The sequence below is a fragment of the Vulpes vulpes genome, chromosome 9 (assembly GCF_048418805.1).
Source record: "Vulpes vulpes isolate BD-2025 chromosome 9, VulVul3, whole genome shotgun sequence".
NCBI classification, from domain to species: domain Eukaryota; kingdom Metazoa; phylum Chordata; class Mammalia; order Carnivora; family Canidae; genus Vulpes; species Vulpes vulpes.
This window is the reverse complement of record NC_132788.1, coordinates 49,497,258-49,519,790: the sequence shown is the minus strand read 5'-3', so window position 1 is coordinate 49,519,790 and position 22,533 is coordinate 49,497,258. Positions and strand designations below refer to the sequence as shown.

At 36.5% G+C, this 22,533-nt stretch overlaps 1 protein-coding gene across 6 annotated transcripts in view; it reads left to right on the top strand.

The window, feature by feature from the left end:
* Positions 1-22,533, top strand: part of TRPC4 (transient receptor potential cation channel subfamily C member 4) — a 208,333-nt gene that overhangs the window by 161,283 nt on the left and 24,517 nt on the right. For all 6 annotated transcript variants that reach the window (XM_072720078.1, XM_072720076.1, XM_025996837.2 and 3 more), the window contains 2 exons: positions 4,685-4,824; positions 15,490-15,803. In XM_072720078.1, the coding sequence (XP_072576179.1) occupies positions 4,685-4,824; positions 15,490-15,803 (454 nt within the window). The remainder of the gene's footprint in view (positions 1-4,684; positions 4,825-15,489; positions 15,804-22,533) is intronic.

Genomic DNA, 22,533 nt, shown 5'->3' with positions numbered 1-22,533 from the left:
ATAATAAGTACAATTCAGGTTACTCTGTGTACTCAAGTGAGATTAGAAGTTTGTGTCTTTCAGGGAAAATGTTTATTTTTAAATGTTCATTTTTAAGTTATGAAATTTATGGATATCAAGTTGTTTTATTCACCTGTTATCCTTATAATGTCATAAGATCTGTATTGATATCCCTTCTTTTATTTCTGATATTTATCATTTATATCTTCTCGATTTTTTTCTTGACCATTCTAGATAGAGTTTTATCAGTTATCCTGATCATTTCAGAGGACTAGGTTCTGTTTTCATGGATTTTTCTCAAGGTTTATGTTTTACAATTTATTGCCTCTGCTCTTATCTTTTTTACTTTCTTCTGTTTGTTTTGGGCTTAACATGTTTGCTTTTCTTTTCATAGTGTCATAGTTGAAGTTGAGATCACTGAGACTTTTATTCTTTTTTAATTGAGTCTTTAAATCTACAGATTCCACTCTAATTGCTATGGTAGCAACATCACAGATTTTTTTGGATGTATTTTCATTTTCAGTTGCTTCAAAATATTTTCTAATTATTCTGGAAATTCTTCTTTGATATACCAAGGGTTATTAGAAGCATGCCATTTAATTGAAAAATATTTAGGGATTTTTCCAAATAAGTTTCATTATTGATTTGTTGTTTATTATGTTGTCATAGAACACGTTTTGTATGATTTGTATAAATATGTTAAGTTTGTATTATAGCCCATGATGCAGTCTCACTTGGTGAATACTACCCACACATACACTTGAAAAAAAGTGTACTCTGCCACTGTCAGGTTGTTGATAGTGTTGTTCAGAATTTCTGTATTCCTACCAAGCTTTTGCCTACCGTTTCTACAGAAAGGAATACTGAGGTCTCTATCCAACTATATCCAACCTTTATCTCTTTGCTGTTGCAATTCTAATTATAGCATCTTGCATTATAAGGTTATTTTGTTAGCTGCATTCATATTTAGGATTGTTCTGTCTTTGCAGTGAGTTGGCCTTTTTATCCTTATGTTACTCATACCTCTCTACCCACCTCATAACAGTCTTTCTTTTGAAATATATCTAGTCATATTAATATAGCCAATCCAGCTTCCTTTTTTTGAGCTTTCTTTTGATTAGTATTTCATAGTGTCTTTATTATTCTTCTATTTTTAGCCTGTTGATGAACTGTAACAAAAAACAGTTCTGTTTTGTATTTTTATATACGACTATCTCTGTCATTTAATTGGTGTGTTTAGATCATACATTTTTTAAGGCCATACATTTCATTCAATGTAATTGTGAATATTAGTGGATTTGAAATCTACCCCATTATTTCTCCTATTGGTTCTATCTGTTCTTTGTTGCACTTTCACCTTTTTTTCTTCCTGTTGTCAAATTGAGTATTGTTCATGATTTTGTATTTATTTACATTTCTCGCCCTTTATTTATACATTTAATATGTATATATGTGTATGCATATATTTTTACTATATATCTAATATATATTTATAATTTTAATATATATGCATATATATTATATATTTTGGGGGGGGGTACTTGAACTCACAACCCTGAAACCTGAGCCGAGATCAAGAGTCAGATGTTCAATCAAGTGGGCCACTCAGGCACCCCTACATTTAAAAATATTTTAAGAAAATGTCCTAGAGGGGGATCCCTGGGTGGCTCGGCGGTTTAGCACCTGCCTTTGGCCCAGGGCACGATCCTGGAGTCCTGGGATCGAGTCCTGCATCAGGCTCCTGACGTGGAGCCTGCTTCTCCCTCCTCCTGTGTCTCTGCCTCTCTCTCTCTCTCTCTGTGTCTATCATAAATAAATAAATCTTAAAAAAAAAGAAAGAAAAGAAAATGTCCTAGAGTTGATAGTATAAAATTTTAATTTCTCATAGTCTAACTTCAAAAAATATTTATTTTGTTGACAAGTAGAGTAAGAACCTTATGATAGCATGTTTCTAATTCCTGTCTCTCATCTCTCTGCTAATATTGTCATTTTATGTTTCCATATGTTATATATGTTAAAAACCACCACACATTGCTACTGTTTTTGCTGTAGGCACTCAATTATCTGTTAGAGCAATTCAAAAAGAAAAAAAATATCTTCTACATTTATTTTCTTTTTAACCATTCCTGGATATAGGTTTTTATTTCTTCTTACAAACCTAATTTTTGTTCAGTTATCCTATGCCTTCTGCCTAAAATATATCCCTTCAGCGATTCTTATAGTATGGGTCTCTTGGCAATAAACTCAGTTTTTGATTGTCTGAAAAAAATGTTTCAATCACTCTCATTTATTAGAGCTATTTGTGCCATGTATAGATAGAGTTTTGGGCAGACACCTTTTTTTTTTTCTAGCACTTTAATAATGTCACTTGTCTTACATAGTTTCAGACAAGTTTAATGTCATTCCTTGATTTCTTCCTTTGAATGTGATGTTTCTTTTATTTCTGCACCATCCCCATTCCTGATGCCTTCAATATTCTTTTTTTAGACATTTTGAATATGATATATCAGGGTATGTGTGTGTGTATTATTTATTCCGCCTGTGCAGAAGGCCAGACTGAAGTACATAGGATTGATTCCTGAAAAGGTACACACATTTTGTTCTGCTAGAACATAATGCAGGAATTTGAGGCAGTATCGTCAGGAGCTGAGCTGGGTTTCTGTTTTGTGCTACAGTGTGTTTCAGAGCACCTTATGCTCTGCTTAGGATGGTGGTATGAACTGCATGTCTGTGTCCCCTCCAAATTCATATGTTGAAATCCTAATCCCCAGTGTGATGGCATTTGGAGATGGAGCCTTTGGGAAGCAATTAGGCCATGGAGGTGGGGCCCTTGTGAATGAGATAAATGCCCTTATACAAAGAGGCCAAGGAGCTAGCTTGCTCTCTTTCTGCCACAAGAGAAGTCAGTATCTACAACATGGAGGAGGGTTCTCACCATAGCTTGACCATGCTGATACTGTGATCATAAACTCGCAGCCTTTAGAACTATGAGAGATAAAGCTTTGCAGTTATAAGACACCTACTCTACGATACTTTGCTATAGTGGCCTTGACTGATGAAGACAGATGGGAGAGAGGGTTATTCTCAGAACTCCTGCTCTACTCAAACCTTTGCGCCTCCTCTATGCCCCTGTGCCTCAGAGGTCTTCTCTATTCATGCTCTTGCCACTCCTCCAGTGGTTGTCAGCTTCGGATTGCTACCAGGTGTTCGTTGGCCTGGTGATGTGAAACAGGCCAATTCTCTGTTGTCCTGGTCTAGAGTCAGATTCATAGGACTATGCCCAGGCATTAGAGATGGAGGTTCTCTATGATCCATACCTTACTAATTATGGCAGTGACACTTGGAGGGTCATGTGCAGAAGAGACCTTCCTGGCACTCCCCCTGTGGTAGGAAACCTCTGATGATATGATATAAACCCTAAGCCCAGGATTATTTCCTGCTCCTCCCAAAGGGCTCATGAGTTTTCCTCCCTAGGGAAAAGGAATACTCTATGCAAAAGAGCACGCAAATAGTTGGAAACTCCCCTTGTGTCTGTGTCCCAGGGGTTCTGTCTTCTTGTGGTAACTCAGACTCAGCCTTTAGAAGGTTGTTGAGAAGTTTTTCTGAAATTCTCTTACTCTCTTGTATGATGCTTTTGTCTCTTACCCCTGCATTCTGCCACAGGTGAGCTAATGTTCACACTGACGCTCTCTTTGGAGGAACCTGCTTTTATTAGAAGTATAGGCACTTTGGTTTCTCATCTCTTTGATAGATTCATGAAAAGTTATGATGTCATAGTTAATCTGCTTTTTTCTGGCTTTTAGTGCAAGACAGATGTGAAACATTGTGCTACGCATTTGACATTCCAGACTACTGTTAAATAAAGTCATCTTATTTTCTTATGTTAATGTAGTTATGAAATCATATTTATCCTTTTAATATTTTCTGACTCTACACCCTTTGAAATCTCTCTCTTTCATCATTGGGCCCTAAAATTAGATTTAGAAAATTTTCATAAGATTATGGAAATAAGATGATACATAGTGATAATTTATAAGTACTTCCTAGAATCTGAAAATTAAGACATTTCCTATTAAAAATATGACTATTATAAATGAAAGGGATTTTTATTTTCTCTGGATGTGATTTCAAAGCTATTGCTAGATGTAAGGTCTTCTAATGAAATATTGTGTATGTTATAATCTTTCTGTGTCTAGAACTGAATTCAGATCCCTAAAGTTGCTAATTGCTTACAAAAGCAAAGTATTCTGCTTGATGGAATTAAGACAGTTATGTTCACCAGATGCAGTTTTTTTCATGAATATTTGAGTCATCTCAACTTCTGAGGAAATATGTCTTTAGGTATTTGTTTATAAGTGAGTGCTACCATATTTTCCATGAGAAAAAAATATAGTTACAGAGAAATTATAGCTGATTCAAAAACTGCACCTTCTTATGAATGTATCAAATGAGTAAAAGAAAGTGAAACTGCTCTAAGAGCATTCTCTACAATTAGCTCCATGTTTTCTAAATTTTAAAGTCTGGCTGAGATTGAATATTATTGTCTTTAAAAGTAGATGTTTCATGTAGTGAAAAGGTATAGTCTCTTGTAGGTCCAGGAGTCTATAATTTTTAAGTTGCATATCTCTGTTTTTAGTAATTTGATTGAAAACCACACTTACAGTGCATCTTTCTGTAATTGCAGGTTTTATATGGGGAGAAATTAAGCAAATGTGGGATGGTGGACTTCAAGATTACATCCATGATTGGTGGAATCTAATGGATTTTGTGATGAATTCCTTATATTTGGCGACAATCTCTTTGAAAATTGTTGCATTTGTAAAGGTAACTATTGTTTCTATTATTGGTAAAATGTAAGTTCTGATAAATACTGATAGATCTTTGATTGCTATTAATTTTACTAATAATGTGACCTAGAACATTATGTATATGTGATATTCCCCTCTTCATGACGTTATTTATAGATGGGTCTAAAATACATAGATACTACCCAATTTATAGTCATAAAAGAAATTTCACAATATAAAGTTGTCACCCAACTGTGTTGCATCTAAATTGAATGATGCCTCAAAGTTACTCACAATAGTTGCTCTTGCTTCTATTCTTTTCCATTTCTAATGGAATTCTGCCTTAAACACTTTAAATTTTGGCAACCAAAAATCTATTTTTATCAGTTATACCTAACCAATAACATTACATAGACAGATCAAAATATTACTCTTTCAAAGCATTGAAATTATTTCAACTCAAAGTAATATAGTTTGATATAATTAGAGCAGAATATAGTTTCTTTCTCCTCATCGCATTCAACATGACAGTGCCTAAAATCTCATACAATCGTCACTCCCCCAGATTTTGTACTATATCAATCTTTTCCAAACCACATAATTTATGGAAAACATTTTTGTTCTGCAACGGCAGTTGGGACTGTTTTGTACTTTGGGAAATGTTTTTCAAGCCAAAGTATTGTCTCCTTCCTGCCTTTCTTTTTTCCTCTCTTTTCTTTTCTCTCCCTTTTTAAAAATTTTCTCTTAAAGTGATTAATGTAGAAGTAAAAACTAAAGGGTGTCTAATTGGGCTTTACATGAATGACTCCTGCAATTTAGTGATCTGATCTAGAAAATGCTAACATGTAGGTGAACTCCTGCTCATTTCATCTAGTTCTTTAAAATAGCAACCTGAGTCTTTGTGCAGTGTCTGGCTCTGGCAGGGTAAAAAATGCTCAAAGTTGGGAAAGGCCACAGTTTCCAGAATTTTTTCAATTAAAATGTTGCCAGCACTCACCAAAACATTTAGGAAAGAGCATTGGCTACTATTTTTATGAGAAGCAAACTATATTTTAAGAATAGAATGATAATTTGGTAATTTATCCTATCTGCACTGAGGTTAATGACCTTGACCTTAAGAGAAGATACTGTCTTAACCAAGTAGGTGATGCATCTGTGTAGAAGATGGGCAGTTTATTGTTACGTACATATATGTCCAATTCCTATTTTCTTTGTAATGAAAATTAAGTATATCTATAAAGTGTTTTGGCCATCTCATTTCTAAAAAGTAATATATCTGCTTTTTTGTGGTCCCCTGTAGATGTAAAATTCTGTGGTTATAGAACTACTGCAGTCCTTCTCAAACTTTCAGGTGCAAAATAATCACCTGGAAAGCTTGTTAAAACACAGATTCCTTTTCTCCATCCCCAGAAATTCTAAATTAGGACTATTAGGGAGGATCCTAAATTTGCATTTCTAGCAAATTCATTAGATGATGCTGATGTACCTGATCTAAGAAAGACATTGATTGATGCTGGACTGTATAATTCTAATCAACAGCTAAGAGAAGTATAGGGTTGATTCCAAAAGGAACTTCTCTCATATATTTTTACATGCAATATTTTACTAAGATACAGAATATTTTTATATATTACATATATGGTGTTTAAAGATAGTGCATATACATTCCAATCCATCAAGAACTCTGGCATATGGGGGTATAATTACATATATTAATACTTGTGGATTTTTGGTCTTAATTTTAGATTTGAGATTTGAATTTTCTGCAAAAAGTTGTAAGTTCTTCATGTGCAACATCAATTTTAATATTAAAATGTAAATGTTGTCCATTATAGTACACCAAGGAAGAAATTATGCTTATAATTCAACTCGCCCACCCCATGCAATGAAGAAGGGGGAAAAAGATAAAAAGGATATGAAAAGTGCACAGAAATTACCTCAGATGATAATGATGTAAATAATGTGGAGTCTGGAGAAATACCATGTGTTTATGCGCTGTGATCATAGGACTCCAACTATGATTGTAAATGTATAGCATGGAATGTTCTTTCTGAATGATCAGTTTGTGTGACTAAAACTTGAGTTGCATGGATTGTGTTTAATGGGTAGTGTTTTCTGGGCTCACTTCTTTCTTCCATTGCTTACTAGTTACATGAACTTGGACCTGTTTCTCTGCCTCTTTGTGCCTCATCGATAAAAGAAGGAAACAAACAATTTCTGCCTTGTGTTGTTGGTATGGGCAGTAAATGAATTGATATAATTAAGATGTCTATTATAAAATAAGGGCGCATTATTAATTTTTCTTTTTTCTCTTATACTCCTGTGTCCTCCTCCTTTTTCATATACTTTAAGCCCATTGGACTTGCCTTTTTAAATGTCTTTATTATGTCCCTTCATTTACTTTATGTTGAGAAAAGTTTGAGCTCTGGATTCACACTCACCTTTACTATGTGAAACCTGTATGATTTGAGGCAAGTTATTTAATATTGACCTCAATGCTATTATCTGTTGAATGATGATAATAACTACAAAAGCACTTAACTTTGGGAATCCGACTTGTTGACTCATCCTTCCTTACCTTTTTTATCTTATCACTTAGTTTTTCTTTTTTTTTTTTTAATTAATTTTTATTGGTGTTCAATTTACCAACATACAGAAAAACACCCAGTGCTCATCCCGTCAAGTGTCCACCTCAGTGCCCGTCACCCATTCCCCTCCAGCACCCACCCTCCTCCCCTTCCACCACCCCTAGTTTGTTTCCCCGAGTTAGGAGTCTTTATGTTCTGTCTCCCTTCCTGATATTTCCCAACATTTCTTTTCCCTTCCTTTATATTCCCTTTCACTATTATTCATATTCCCCAAATGAATGAGAACATACACTGTTTGTCCTTCTCCGATTGACTTATTTCACTCAGCATAATACCCTCCAGTTCCATCCACGTTGAAGCAAATGGTGGGTATTTGTCGTTTCTAATTGCTGAGTAATATTCCATTGTATACATAGACCACATCTTCTTTATCCATTCATCTTTCGATGGACACCGAGGCTCCTTCCACAGTTTGGCTATTGTGGCCATTGCTGATAGAAACATCGTTTTTCATGCTAACTTTTAGATAATTTAGAAATTACTATTTCCAGAAAAGATGCTGTATTTATGTACAAAAATAGATTCTGCTATAAATAAGGAAATCAGTAAGAATTTCTGGGAGCACACTAACAAACCAGGACATCATCTGTTTGCTGAGAAGGCAAATGAGGTATGTCCCCTGCCTTCAAGCAGTGCCCAGTCAGGTGGAAGAAAGAGAAATGCATATAAGTAACAGCCTTACCATACAATAAACTCTACAACAGTGACTGTGAGAGCATCAAGGAAGGAACTAAACTCTATGGAGGTGTCTTGGAGAACAGAGCCAGTGGGCATCTAGTGAGTTCATGAATGTGCTTGAGTGTTCCAGAGAGAAAAGGCAATGTGCAATAAAGTCTGAGTGTGTAAAGGAGGCCAGTCTCTAAGAGAAATGATCCAGCAAATAGGGCCAAGGGGAGGATAGGAAGGGCTTTTTATATTCTGCTATAGAATGTGGGTTTTGCTCTATTAATAAAGAGAAGCCATCAATGAGATTTAAGCAAAGAATGAGTCAAATGATAATGAATGCCTGATGTAGAGAAATGAACATAGGGGAAACTGATAGAGGACTGGATTTGAAAAAGAAAATAGGAGGGAAGAGCCACAAGATTGGTGATTTATTAATTATGAAATATGAGGTAAATGGAATCCCCTGATGCTGCTTCCTGGTAAATAGTTTGCCTATTGTGGGGCAGGCGAGGTTACCAACGAGTTATAACCAAAATCTCTGTAAGATTGTACAGGTTCTACCTCCAGTCTGAAGGTGCATTTAATAAATGGGAGCAAAAATCCAACCCTAGGTCTTTTCAGCCAGGCCTTGGACCCAGACCAGAAAAACTGTCAGTTCACAAAAAGGGAAACCTTTATGAAATTGATTTATCCAGGAGAAACTTTTGGAATAGGTCTGGCAGAAAGGCCACTTTTGCTTAATTGATTTATCCTTTTATAATTCATTCATGAAGAAGTGATTTAATAAAACAAAACACACATGTGCCCATGCATACAAACACACCAAAGGGTCCTTCTAACTAAGGCTATGGTTTGAGTTCTGATCCATACTTGATCTGAGTACTCCTACCTGTGTGATTTGGGGCAAGTTACTTAATCTATACTTCATTTTTTTTTTATATGTGTAATGACACTAATAATCAGGTCCTATAGAATGTGAGGATTATATTAACAAACACTTTTAATGTCATAAATAGAGCTTAGTATAAGAATTGAGTAGTTTTTATTTTTTATGTTCCATGCAACCCATGCATTATATTGTACAAAGACAGTATGAAAGTATATGTGATTTCAGTGTTCTCCTTACATGCAAAGCTCTGTGGTGTTTCCTTAAATACCTTGATTCATTGACATGTCACAGCCAATGAATTATAAGCTTTTTTTTTCCCATTTGCTCTTAATTCTTGAAGAAGGTTTGTTGACCATTTCCTCCTCTCTCCATGTATGAAATATTAGTTAATCCAGAGCTTGTTGACGCCTGGGCACTCTCATAAAATGTTGTTTTATCTTCATTAGGACTGGTTTTCTCCTAAATATTACCCAGTCCTTTTCCATATGTACAACTTGTCTCATATTTTCTTTAGTCATTTGGCAGTAATGATTAAATCCTTATGCCTGTTCCACAGTGTGATATAAATAATATTTTCAAAAATTTAATCATTATGGATAAGAACATTTATTTTAACATTCATCATGGAATTTTTCAGTCTTGTGAATAGTTCTGAGTAAATACCTCATTGATCTCTCCTATTCTTATCAGCTAGACAAGAGGGCATAAAATATTGTTTCCATTTCACAAATGTTGTAATTGCAATGTACCCTCCAAATTAGGGAATTCTCTAAATATTCTTGAGTTGGTGTGGCACAAAGCTCTGTAGGGATTTAAGTCCTAATGGTTTAATGCAGTACTATCTATCACAGGAGAAAATCATGCATCTCCGTAATGTCTTTCACTACTGCATTATCTAACCAGTTCGTGGAAGGGGAGGTGTTTTTACCTTATAAATCAAACATTAAAACCAGTGTGCATTTTCTATTTACTCTAATATGACAAATGTGTTTATTTTTGTATCAGTTTAACTTTTTATTCATGTTTATTGATTGCCTATGTTTTAGAAGTACGTATCAGAGACTATAGAGTATATAAATAACCCAGTATCCTGATTCTGTTCATCTTCCTCTCTTAACACTTCTGCTAAGGTGTTTCTGACCTGGCTCCAGCTTTCTCTTAGAATCATCACTATCCCCAAACTCTCCATATTCCAGCTAGATTAAGGTACTCACATTTTTACAAAGGATTCATCTTTTCTAACAACCATGCTTTTGAATGTGTCTATGATTCTTCACTCTAGGATGCTTTTGACCTCCTCTCATCTATAAAACAATTTATTAGACACTCATTTCCTCAAATGCAGTAGACCGAGATCCCTGCATGGAAAATTGGCAGGTAATCCAAGGGTGAATATTCTGTTAGATAGGTGTGCAACGAGTGAGTCTCTTAAAAAGAATCTGAGTAAAAATAAAGTCTTACAGAAAACCATGCTATGGTATATTTATACTAAATAGCAAATATGGGGATCCCTGGGTGGCTCAGCAGTTTAGCACCTGCCTTCGGCCCAGGGTGTGATCCTGGAGTTCCGGGATTGAGTCCCACATCAGGCTCCCTGCATGGAGCCTGCTTCTCCCTCTGCCTGTGCCTCTGCCAATCAATCTCTCTCTCTCTCTCTCTCTCACTCTCAATCTATCATGAATAAACGAATAAAATCTTTAAAAAAAAAAACAGCAAATACTTGAAAGAAAGAGGAAGGCAGGAATTAATGTTCTTTGAAGGTTTCCATGTCTACAATAACTCTTGACCCTTATTTTTCCTTTTCTTTAAATTAATTAAATTTTTTTAAAAATCCAAGTATAATTAACATACATGGTCTTTCTCTTTCAAGGATCATTCTATAACATGGAACTATCAGCTCTAGTCAGCAGGATCCTAGTGTCCATTCATCTGTGGCCAGAGGGTACCTGTCAAGGGAAGGATTAGCATTTCTTATTTAATGTCTGTCTTCTTCACTATCTAATAAGCTCATATGACATAAACTGTGTGTTATTTGCTCACCACTGTGAAGATGATGTCTAACACAGAGTAGGCACTCAGCATATATTTCATGAATAATGAGCAGCTGAGGAATCAAAATAATTAGAATTTAAATCCATTGTAGACAAAGAACCTGATACTCATAGAAAGGAATTCTGGTGAGAATGTGAAGTAATTTGGGGAATGACCACTACTAAAGGTTTGAGCCAAGGCATTAAATACCAAACTGAGCACAAATGGCAGGTCAATCTCATAAAGAAGTCAGGACCCAGATTCCAGAGGCTTCATGTGACATGTTGGAAAATTAGAATTCCATCCCAAGAATATCGCAGTTCTTGAGAACATTAAGCAAGATATGAGGTAGTCTGACTGGACCTTTTAGAAGACGATTCTTGGAGGAAACAGATGATGGTAGAAATAAGATCCAGGGCAGAGAGAGCAATTAGCAATTATTATTATGATAATTTCTGTGGGAAACAGAGGATACCAATGAAGAGGCGTAAGCAATATATATGAAAATTTCAGTTTAGAGCCTTAAGGTTCCAAAGCGAAGATTCTCCACCTGAAATTTTGCTTCGGGTGATTTGCTGCCACTCACTAAGATCAGAGAGCATAAACAGAGAGAGAGTTTGAGGAGGAACAGATCATGAATTCCACTTCTGGCCTGTGAGTTTGAGATGCCTGTGAGATCTCCATGTGGACACATCAACGAGGCAAGAAAGTATAAAATATGACTGTAAGGGCAGACGTCTGGGCTGGAGAGGGAGGGCTGGGAGTCATCAGCACATAACTAACAGTTGAGATCATTGAAAACCACCAGGGGGAGTAGACAAGATGAGAAGAGAAGAGGCTTTGAAACAAAGTATTTAAGGAGCAAATGTGAAAGAGGGACCTGCATGGGATCCTGAGAAGTGGCATCCCGATGGCAGAAGGCAAACATGCAAAGATTAAAAAATGAATATGGATTTTGTGAAGAAGTTTTAGAAAATAGGGCTAAGGAGAAATTTTAAGTTCAAGTTAAGCTTTTAACGCCTAATAATAAAGTTTGGAAAATGCATTTCAAATTAAAGAATTAGAATTTTTCGCTACAAAAAAAAAAAAAAAAAAAAAAAAAAGAATTTTTCGCTACAAGTTCAAAGAATGCCATAGTCTAAGGATTTTAACAATTGCTTTGTAAAACAATGCCTGTATTTAAAAACTGAAGTTCAACGTATATGTAAATGACAGGAGAAAAATGAAAAAAGCAAAACCAAAAAGAATGACTTCAAGAGATAATTACTAAATGTTTATATCTCCATTTTTTTTATATCTCCATTTAATACTGATAGAAAACAAGGTTTCTGGATCAGAGAACAAATTACTTCCATAACAATCTGAACATTGGTTCCTCATACTCCAGTTCCCCACAGGGCAACAGATGAGAGCCAGATGTACCCTTTGCATCCAGGAGTTTGTACCACAGGAGGGGAACTGGGAAAACATGAATCTTAGAGCTTATATAGTATAGCTGTGCCAGCTGTTCATCTTCCCCCTGGAGAAAGAGAGAGACCTTAACTTTCCGAAGTAAACAAATTCTCTTAGGGGAGGCAAAGGTCCCTAGTTTTATTATCCTTAGAATCTAAGCAGATGGTTCCAGGGGAGATGTTTCCAAATCTCTCAGAAAGTCTCTATATTTAACTTCCCAGGCTTATTTGCCATTCAGACATCTTTTAACAGCCATGCAATGTTTTGCTCAGGAAGCCCTGACCATGCATAAATGTGAACATATTCACATAGCATTGTTTCCCAACAATTATCAGAAGTGCTAGACTTTGAAGCAGACTTGCGTAATTATACTGGGGAAGAATCTAGCATCTCCTGATTTGTCAAAATGGAAAACCTTCCTCTTGATTTTGCAAGTCCCAGCTCAGAGAGTTTTCTAAGAAGGGATCTAAAGTACCTACCATGTCACCAGGTGATGATGGAGTCTATATTCAACCGCCTGTGAGACCTAGAACAATGAACAGCGTCTCTAGGAAATTGAATAATATCAAAGGACCCTTAAAGCTTGAACAACATGTAATCTCTGTTCTTTTCCGGCCCCATCCACCCCAGGCAGAATTTGTCACTTTCTCTTCTCTATTCTCACAGTACTTTGTGTTAATCTCTTAGAAACATTGCGATTATTAGGTGTGCCTCCCATCTTCACTGGACAATAAGTACTCAAAGGAAGAAAATGTTTCTTGGGCACCCATTGCATGCAGGACAGTGTGTTAGATGTTGTGAGGAATTCCAAGTAAATGATCACATCCTTAAGAATGCTTACTGTGTCAAATTATGTATACATTGAGATACGGTCCTAAGCCATATTAGCTTAAAGAGAGAGAAAGAGAAATATAGGATTAGCCATCAAAGGGGGTGGGGGAATGTTCTCTACTTAAACATGTGTCTTTCAAGGAAAGTGAGAAAAAGAAGGTGAAGGTGATCTTAATCTCTGAAGGAAAATGTGCATCATATGAGGTGACCAAGAGAAGAGAATTCGATGGTGGTTGATACTACAAACCCTCACTTTGATATGTGTTATAATGAATAAAAAATATTAAATTTTTAATTTTTTACATATATGCAAGATGACCTATTTTCTGGTGAACTTAGGAATGTTCAAGAGCAGTTATCAACATTTAAAAATAGAAAATAATTTCCTTCTAGCTCAAACTTGATTGTTTTAAATTGTCACTCAAGCAAGAGTCTGGGTATTAGAAAAAAATCAGAAACTTGTGATGTATTTTCTTCCCAGGGAGATTTGAAAAATACTATCTATTAGTTTCAAGAGAATTAATTAACATTTGTAAAGGTCTTTGGTATAAAATGTAATATAAAAAAAAAGGAAATATTCTAAAAGTCTGATGGGACTCATACAGAAATCCAACTTTTTTTCCCCTAACATGATTATTAGGAAAAAGATGCAGTTGTCTAGACATTTTTTAGGGAAATGTATGAAGAAGAGAATTCAATTTATTGTTTGGTTCCTACAGAGGTTTAATTATAGATTTTTGGAACACGGTATTTCAAAGAGCATTTTTTTTAATTTTTTTTATTGGAGTTCAATTTGCCAACATATAGCATAACACCCAGTTCTCATCCCCTCAAGTGCCCCCCTCATTGCCTGTCACCCAGTCACCCCAAACCCCTGCCCACTTCCCCTTCCACTACTCCTTGTTCATTTCCCAGAGTTAGGTGTCTCTCATGTCTTATCACCCTCACTGATATTTTCACTCCTTTCCCTTTATTCCCTTTCACTAATTTTTATATTCCCCAAATGAATGAGACCCTATAATGTCTGTCCTTCTCCGATTGACTTATTTTCAACTCAGCATAATACCCTCAAGGTCCCTCTACCTCGAAGCAAATGGTGGGTATTTGTCATTTCTAATGGCTGAGGAATAATATTCCATTGTATACATAGACCACAGCTTCTTTATCCATTCATCTTTCGATGGACACCGAGGCTCCTTCCACAGTTTGGCTATGGTGGACATTGCTGCTAGAAACATCGGGGTGCAGGTGTCCTGGCGTTTCACTACATCTGTATCTTTGGGGTAAATCCCCAGCAGTGCAATTGCTGGGTCGTAGGGCATATCTATTTTTAACTCTCAAAGAGCATATTTGACCTTGTTTTTAAAAACGAATATAAATTTACTTCAGTAATACAAAGGATAAATTCCATTTTGCTCTTTATATAGTTCAGAGTCAAGATAATTCAAAGCTGACACTTTAATTAACTGAGTCTTACTTTTCAAATAATTGCTGGTCAAAGTCTAGTAACAGCAAGAATGTTCATGTAATATCACGTTTTACATATTAAATATAAAAAATTAACAACTCATTGACTTCCAGGGTGATTTCCAAGTTGGATTTTATCTGCATTTGGAATATAACAGATACAAAGCACTGACAGTCGTGCCCATATTGGTCATTACTATTTCCAGGGCAATGGACCAGAACTTCCACTTATTATATATAATTTGTATCCTATGTGCATTCATCTAGACTAGGCAAATGTGTCAAATACCGTAAGTAAAACCATTGGTAATTTTGTTCAAAATTTAGTAGTTTTCCTTTATAATGTAGCTTTCTTTGTTACCATGTTGCTGTCTTTTCCCCATATAAAATCAGATTTTTTTTCCTATGTAGCATTTTCTTTTTCTCTTTCTAAACTTCCATCAGAAAGGTCAAGGTCAGATGTAATTCACATATTAACAAATTACTACAAATGACAAGGACAGACCAGGCAGGCCACTTTGGTTAAAGCTTAGAAATTATAAATGGCTTTAATAAACTGTTATTTTTGTGTAGATGAATATTGCTGCCACCATCACGGAGGACATTGGCCACCGTGGAGACCCTACAGGCCATCATGCTGGATCTCCCTGTCCTGAACTTGACATAGTCATATGTATGTGTTTGTTTTATCTTCTCTTTGTTTCTCTTTTTTCTCCAGTACAGCGCACTTAATCCACGGGAATCTTGGGACATGTGGCATCCCACGCTGGTGGCTGAAGCTTTATTCGCCATCGCAAACATCTTCAGTTCCTTGCGCCTGATCTCGCTGTTTACAGCAAATTCTCACCTGGGGCCTCTGCAAATATCTCTGGGAAGAATGCTCCTCGACATTTTGAAGTTTCTTTTCATATACTGCCTTGTGTTGCTAGCGTTTGCAAATGGCCTAAATCAATTGTATTTCTATTACGAAGAAACAAAAGGGTTAAGCTGTAAAGGCATACGATGTGAAAAGCAGAATAATGCATTTTCAACGTAAGTCAAACAGACGCTTTTATTGGTAATTTTATGCAGAATTCAGAGTATTACATTATGAATTTGAACCATGACAAGTGGTTGCAAAGAAAATTGTGCTTAATGCAGAAAACGGAATTAACAGGGCTTTGAATACAAATGGATCCTTCTGACATTTATATATATATATATATATATATATATATATATATATATAGCATATTTATTTTAAATCTTAGTAAAATGGTCTTTTAAAGGACCTCGTAGAAAGGAAAGCTATATATTTAGTTTTAAAATATGGAATAAAGAGGAAACTTCTGCCCTACTGACAGCTTACAAGCATGGTAAAAGACAATCTATGTAAGTACTTTTTGAGCTTTCCTGTGTTTTCCGGATAGGAAAGTCCCCCCACGTGTTCTTTCACTCCTCACACACAAAAGAATCTAAACATGTAGAAATAATCCAAAATAGGAAACCCAGGCTAACCACTAACCACTATAATTATGCACACAAAACTCTCTGTGCCCTTATACTCGATGAGCAGGAGGTCTCATTCAGTGTCAGCCTCTGGTCATTCTCAGGCAGGTTTGCTGACAGCACAGGCACATGCCCCCTTGTCTGACGCCCACACAGTCCTCGTGGAACACACCTCTGCATACCTATGTCCTCTGTGATCACCAGACAGCTGTGATAAGCAGTTCATTCGCAGATGAATGAAGAAGTTAGGTACTGTTCCTCCATGCCAGAACTGCAAATAAATAAACAAATGATCTGTAGGTGACTAAAAATCAGACCCTCTTCAGGGGCTGTTAGAGACTTTTATGTGAAATAAGAGAGTACAGCAATTTCTCAAGCAGGAAAAAAATCAATACCTTCATATAAACTAAGTCACTTACGACTACGATATTCTTGTTAATTCATTTCCGTACCTGTTCTTTGATCCCAATATTTAAAACTCCATTTTAATTAATCAACATCTACTTCTTTGCACATAAAAATTTTAATCTCAGCCTTAGCAGCCTCGGATCCTTTCAGAAATAGATATGCTACAAACCATGAGTCATAGAGGAAACAAAAGGTCATCTCAGCTTCACCTTATCCCTTCATCTCTTGCTCCCAGCCTCGATTCTTCTACTCTTTGGCAGTAGTTCTCCAGCCTGACCAGCCTACCTCAACCCTGTCATCTTCCTCGTGCCCTGACCTTCCTGTCATCTTTCTGACCCCAGACGGAAGGGGTTCAGTGGAAGCAATGTAGCAATGTAGCCCTTGAAGCAATGTCCTTGTGACTGACGTGGCCCTGGATTGTGTCTCTGTTTTGATACTGGAAGGTCCTCTTTCCCCACTTTTGTGCTCCTTGACATGGTAATTTGCTCCTGGTGGCTGAGACTAGAGATGTACAAGGGTCAGATCCCACCAGCTTCATGCATGGCCTCAAAGTGAGCCTCTTACAAAAGTCCTGGATACTGTCTGCTGTCTCTTGATTTCTGCTGGAGAGCCCTTCTGCTCACCGGCTTTCACAACTTCCTTGTCACAGCGTACTGCATGCATCTGCCACCACCATCCCACCTACCATCTCCTTCTCATCCTGTGCTTTGTCTACTGGGGGAACTTCCACGCAGCACCTAGAACTGAGGTACCTCGGTTGTGTTTAATTCAGGGAGCAGTTCTGATTCCAAGATTCAGCCCCTTCTCAGACATCCGATTCATCTGCACTTAACCCCCTCCTAATTCATGATCCCTGAGTTCCCAGGAATCACATTGCCCTCTTCCTGGTTTTGTGGTAAATGATTACAAGTTATGAACCAATTTTACTCTCTGTCCAAGAAGTTCTTTTTTTTTTTTTTTAAATAAATTTTTTTAATTTATTTATTCATTTATGATAGTCACACACAGAGAGAGAGAGAGGCAGAGACACAGGCAGAGGGAGAAGCAGGCTCCATGCACCAGGAGCCCGACGTGGGACTCGATCCCGGGTCTCCAGGATCACGCCCTGGGCCAAAGGCAGGCGCCAAACCGCTGCGCCACCCAGGGATCCCCTGTCCAAGAAGTTCTACCGCAATGGAAGTCTGAGGCAAAAATATCTAGTAGAAATTGTATGCTAGAGGCAAATGTTAAGCAAGGTTAAATTGCTTGGATTGCGTGTTATTTTAGTGTCCCCATGCCAATAGTCTCCTCTATTATCATGAAACACAACGGATACTGCATATCTCAGATATTAGAGGCCCAAATCATTCAGCCCGAATAAATCAGGTATTCTATGTGAAATTTTTTCCAGATCATAGAATGTAAATCTGCAAGCAAGAGATTATTCAAAAACTAAAAAATATAGCAACAACTCTTAGCATCAGTAGTGTACTAGAATGTATAGAGTGTCCGAGGTAGGCATAAGTCACCTGTCCCTAGATGACCCTGTTTCAATATAAGGGGTGCCAGTCACTGCAAGAGGATGTCTAGTGATGCCCTCTGGGCTCCTGCTCTACATTTTATTTCTTTGCTTCTGTTGGTCTTTGGTTTTCTTTTTATAATTTCTTTTTATTAATTTCTTTTTATAATTCATAATACTCCATAAATGTCTTTTTTTTTTACTACCCATTACCTCAGATTTTATTCCATCGGAAGATTAAAATACAATACTTCACGTAAAGTACCTAATACAGCACTTGCCATAGAATATGATTTAAAAAGAACTTAGCCACATTGCATCTGGTCACGATTATCAGTAGTGCTAGAACGTTATCTCCTACCACTGTCTCCCTGGTTCCTCCCTATTACTCCTTCCATTCAGGGTGAGAACGGAAGCTGAAACTCTGAGCCCTGGGTTTCCCATTCACTTCTGCCTCCATCTCTCTCCTTCCTTTCATCCAAACAATCCTGAAAAGAAGCCTGAACAGGATATCTTGTTTTCTTCTTACTCATTCTTCATCCAGTGGCGATGTGGCTGTGGCTTCCATCAGTCCAGCAACACTGCTCTAGAAAATATTTGGAGCCTCCATATCCTTACTGTCAAGGGACACTTAGCTCTTAAACTTAAACTCTCTACATCATGTGACCCTTTTAACACCTTTACTATTGAAATCTTGCCCTTTAAATTCAGGGTTTCTATATCTTTATACTTTGTCTCCTCAAATTTTTCTCATTGTTCTTTGATCATTGTATTTCAGTTATTAGTTTTAAATAGTGATATCTTGCCTCGGTGACTATCTTCAGATCATGTTACAGGAGCCCCGTGAAGACTCCTCTGTGCTTTTGGATGCAGCCCTGATGTCTTGAGGGATGACTCCTATAGTCATGTCACTAGCACAGAACTCTCTCCCTAAGATCTGTAAGTTCAACTGTCCTTTGATGCCTCTCCATGCAGATCTCCTAAAAATTTCAACCCAAAACCTGATCAGAATCGGTTGAAAAATTTGTTCTCCTTCCTCCTCAATTCTCTTTCTTGGCCAGTGCTATCACCACTCATCCAGAAACTTAAAACAAAAACTTGTGCTTTATAATTGATCCCTCCTTCCCCTGCCCCTCTGCACACAATCCTTGGTATCTATCCCTGCTCTCTTTGTTATCCCGGCATCATGTTCCCGTGTTCACTGCCCATGCCTAAATCCCAGTTCCCCTGCCCCTGGCCTCTGCCTCCTTCTCTATGTCTTCTATCTTGTTCCCTGAGTGATCTTTCTAAACCAAAATCTTGACACTTACCTGTTTAAAGTGTCTAAATGCCTTTTCATTCCTGACTGGATACAGCCACATTCCTTAGCATGACACGCAAGATCCCTCAGTGATCTGTCCTTGCTTCCTTGCTTCCTTATCTAGCTCCATCTTTCTCCATTCCCCAGTAACATTTTACTCAACATTTTCTAATCAATCCCCAAATATATCATATTCTTCTCTCATCCCAGAATGCCCTTTCTTCCCTTCCTAGTGGCAAAACTGTCTTCTGTTTTCCAAATCCTACCTCAGATGTCCCTTTTCCAGATGCCTTCCTGATCCTCTCTTGACCGTGAGCTCCCAGTGAGCACAGACTGATCTGTGTCTTCGCTGTCTTTCCTTTCAGTTCCACCAGCAAATGGACACTTCTTTCTGTTCTTTTTAGGCTTCCGTGTTGTTTTCTCTTTAATATGGGAAGAACTGCATGATACTAAAAAAAAACCCACAAATATCTGCTCACTGAAATGATTCTACATGAAATTTTAAATTAATAGTCTCTGCTCAAGGAACTCGCTTATGAAGAGAGAAGCATGGGCTTTATAACACATATTGGCTCATTAGAAAAATCCTTTTATGTTTATGGAGGTATATTCCTCAGAATTGACTGGCCAACTGAGCTCATACTTCATCTGTTTTAATATTACATTATTCCTTATAAACTAAGAATAAAATATTCAGATGTGTTTTCTGTTAATTGATGTTTACTCATCACTTTCATCTCAAAAGATAGAGGGAAGCCTCAACTGTGAAATATATTACTTTTTACTTGTTCTCTTTCTTCAGCTGTTAAGTATTTAACTGGGGAGCAAGCTAATTTTTTTTTTAATTTTTTTATTATTATTATTATTTTTTTTTTAATTTTTTTATTATTATTTATTTATGATAGTCATACAGAGAGAGAGAGAGAGAGGCAGAGACACAGGCAGAGGGAGAAGCAGGCTCCATGCACCGGGAGCCCGACGTGGGATTCGATCCCGGGTCTCCAGGATCGCGCCCTGGGCCAAAGGCAGGCGCCAAACCGCTGCGCCACCCAGGGATCCCACAAGCTAATTTTTTTAAGTAGCAACTGAGAAATATCTTTGAAGAGCAAGAGACAAAAAAGTTATCTTTGGAAGGCAATGCGGTAGCATCAATCCATAGAAACTTCCAGGTTTTTATCAACTAGGGTTTTATGCTAAGTATTATTTAGTTAAGTGTGGCGTTATCCTCAAAACCGTTATATTCTTATCTCACCAAAGAATAAGGAAAACAGTTGTTATGTAATGGTAGTCTGCAATATACTGCAGCTAATGACTTTTCAATCTATGGGCGATCTTACTATCCATAGTTTTGGGAATCACTAATTGTGGAAACATTTCTAGAAGCAGTGGCTTTAAAATGTTAATGTACATTGATTTCTTTAATCCATATAATAAAAGAATAATTCACATAATAGTATAAATAAGAAACACAATTTGGGATTGATACTAAGGTCTAAATCTAAAAGTAAATATATTTTGGTTAAGTAGAACTGTTCTGCACATCTCACTTTTGATTCATTTCGCTGAAGAAAGGAAAAGAAAATAAAAATAAGAATGAAATCCAGAATTAATCACAAAATGTCACCTTATTTTGAATTTTCTTTTCAAATGCTAATTAAATACATATAAACGTTTTGCCAAAGGGTTTGCTAATATTCTCTAATAATTAGTAGTTCTTATTTAGACAGAAACAAATCAGTATTATTCAACCATAGCAATCCATTTATTCTACATTAGTTTTTATTTGAACATTTAAAAAAGTAACTGTTACAGGATTTATGTGGCATTTTATATAATTTATTATTAATTATTAGCACTTATATTATGTAACTTCTAGCTTTCTCTTTAAAATGCTATTGAAAAAAAAAAAGAAAAAAAAGAGAAAATGCTATTGATATCGGGAAAACCAGCTGAATTATATTTGTATATTCGTGGTGAGAATATACGTCATTTAGAAAGAATAAAATTATCTCACATTGAGCCCAAATGACAGTGTCACTAATTTTAGAAATTGACCTTAAAATTACTAAAAATAAGGAACTTATGGCTTTGGATTAAATTTACTTATTTCCTGAGAAAGTTTTCAAAGAATTACTTAGAGTAGCCTTTACTAAGAGCCAGTGAATTAAATTAAACTTTCCCTGATAGCGTTAGAATCTGACATCCTGGTTGTCCTTTAAGAATACATGGTCAACTCTATACATGATGTACATTGCTGCTGGCATGACAAAGTCTGATTAAGGTCGATTACATCAGCTCTTTTACCATTTTATGATAATTTGCTCCATTGTTGGATAGCTATAGCAAAGTAAATCAATAAATAATTACATTTCATATTTTATAATTAAAATTTAAACATTTAAAACATGGAACTGTTTATTTTTTTTAAAAAGCAATAAACTTGAGAAAAGAAGCTCTGAATGCCAATTAAGATATCCTTAATTAGATTCTCCCACTTATACCGTAGACCAGAAACTCATGGAAGTTTTCAAGTAACAGGAATTTGATCCAGATCATGCACAGGATCATAGCCTTTGATCCTCTGAGTATGGATTGATCTTAGTAAGGGCAGAATGTAGAGTAAGGCGTGGCTTCAGGAAGAGCAGGAGGTGACATAGCTGAGGACCATTAGATCATTTATTCTGAGAACCAGTGTTAATCTGAGTCATCTATTCCATGTATCTTTTCTTCGGTAGTTACTTGGCTTATTTCTGTTCAGTTCTCTGTTCTTTTGTTTTTGCGGTCTCAAACCTTTGGCCTCTCCTAATTCCAATGCCTCACACTCTCCATCATGACATTTCAGCCCCTTTTGGCTGCTGCCTCATTCTCTTGATATTTCTACTGTAAATTTTTATAGAGAGGAAATCTGATAGTGTAGGTTCATTTTTTTCATATCAGTCCATGCCATTAACCCTTGGTTGGCTTCATATGAATTGGCTTTCCTTGGGTCACTCGACCTCTGAAATCCTACCTCCTTAGTCACCATTTCAGGTATGAGAATATTTTATGTTTTTGTTTCTGCAGTATGT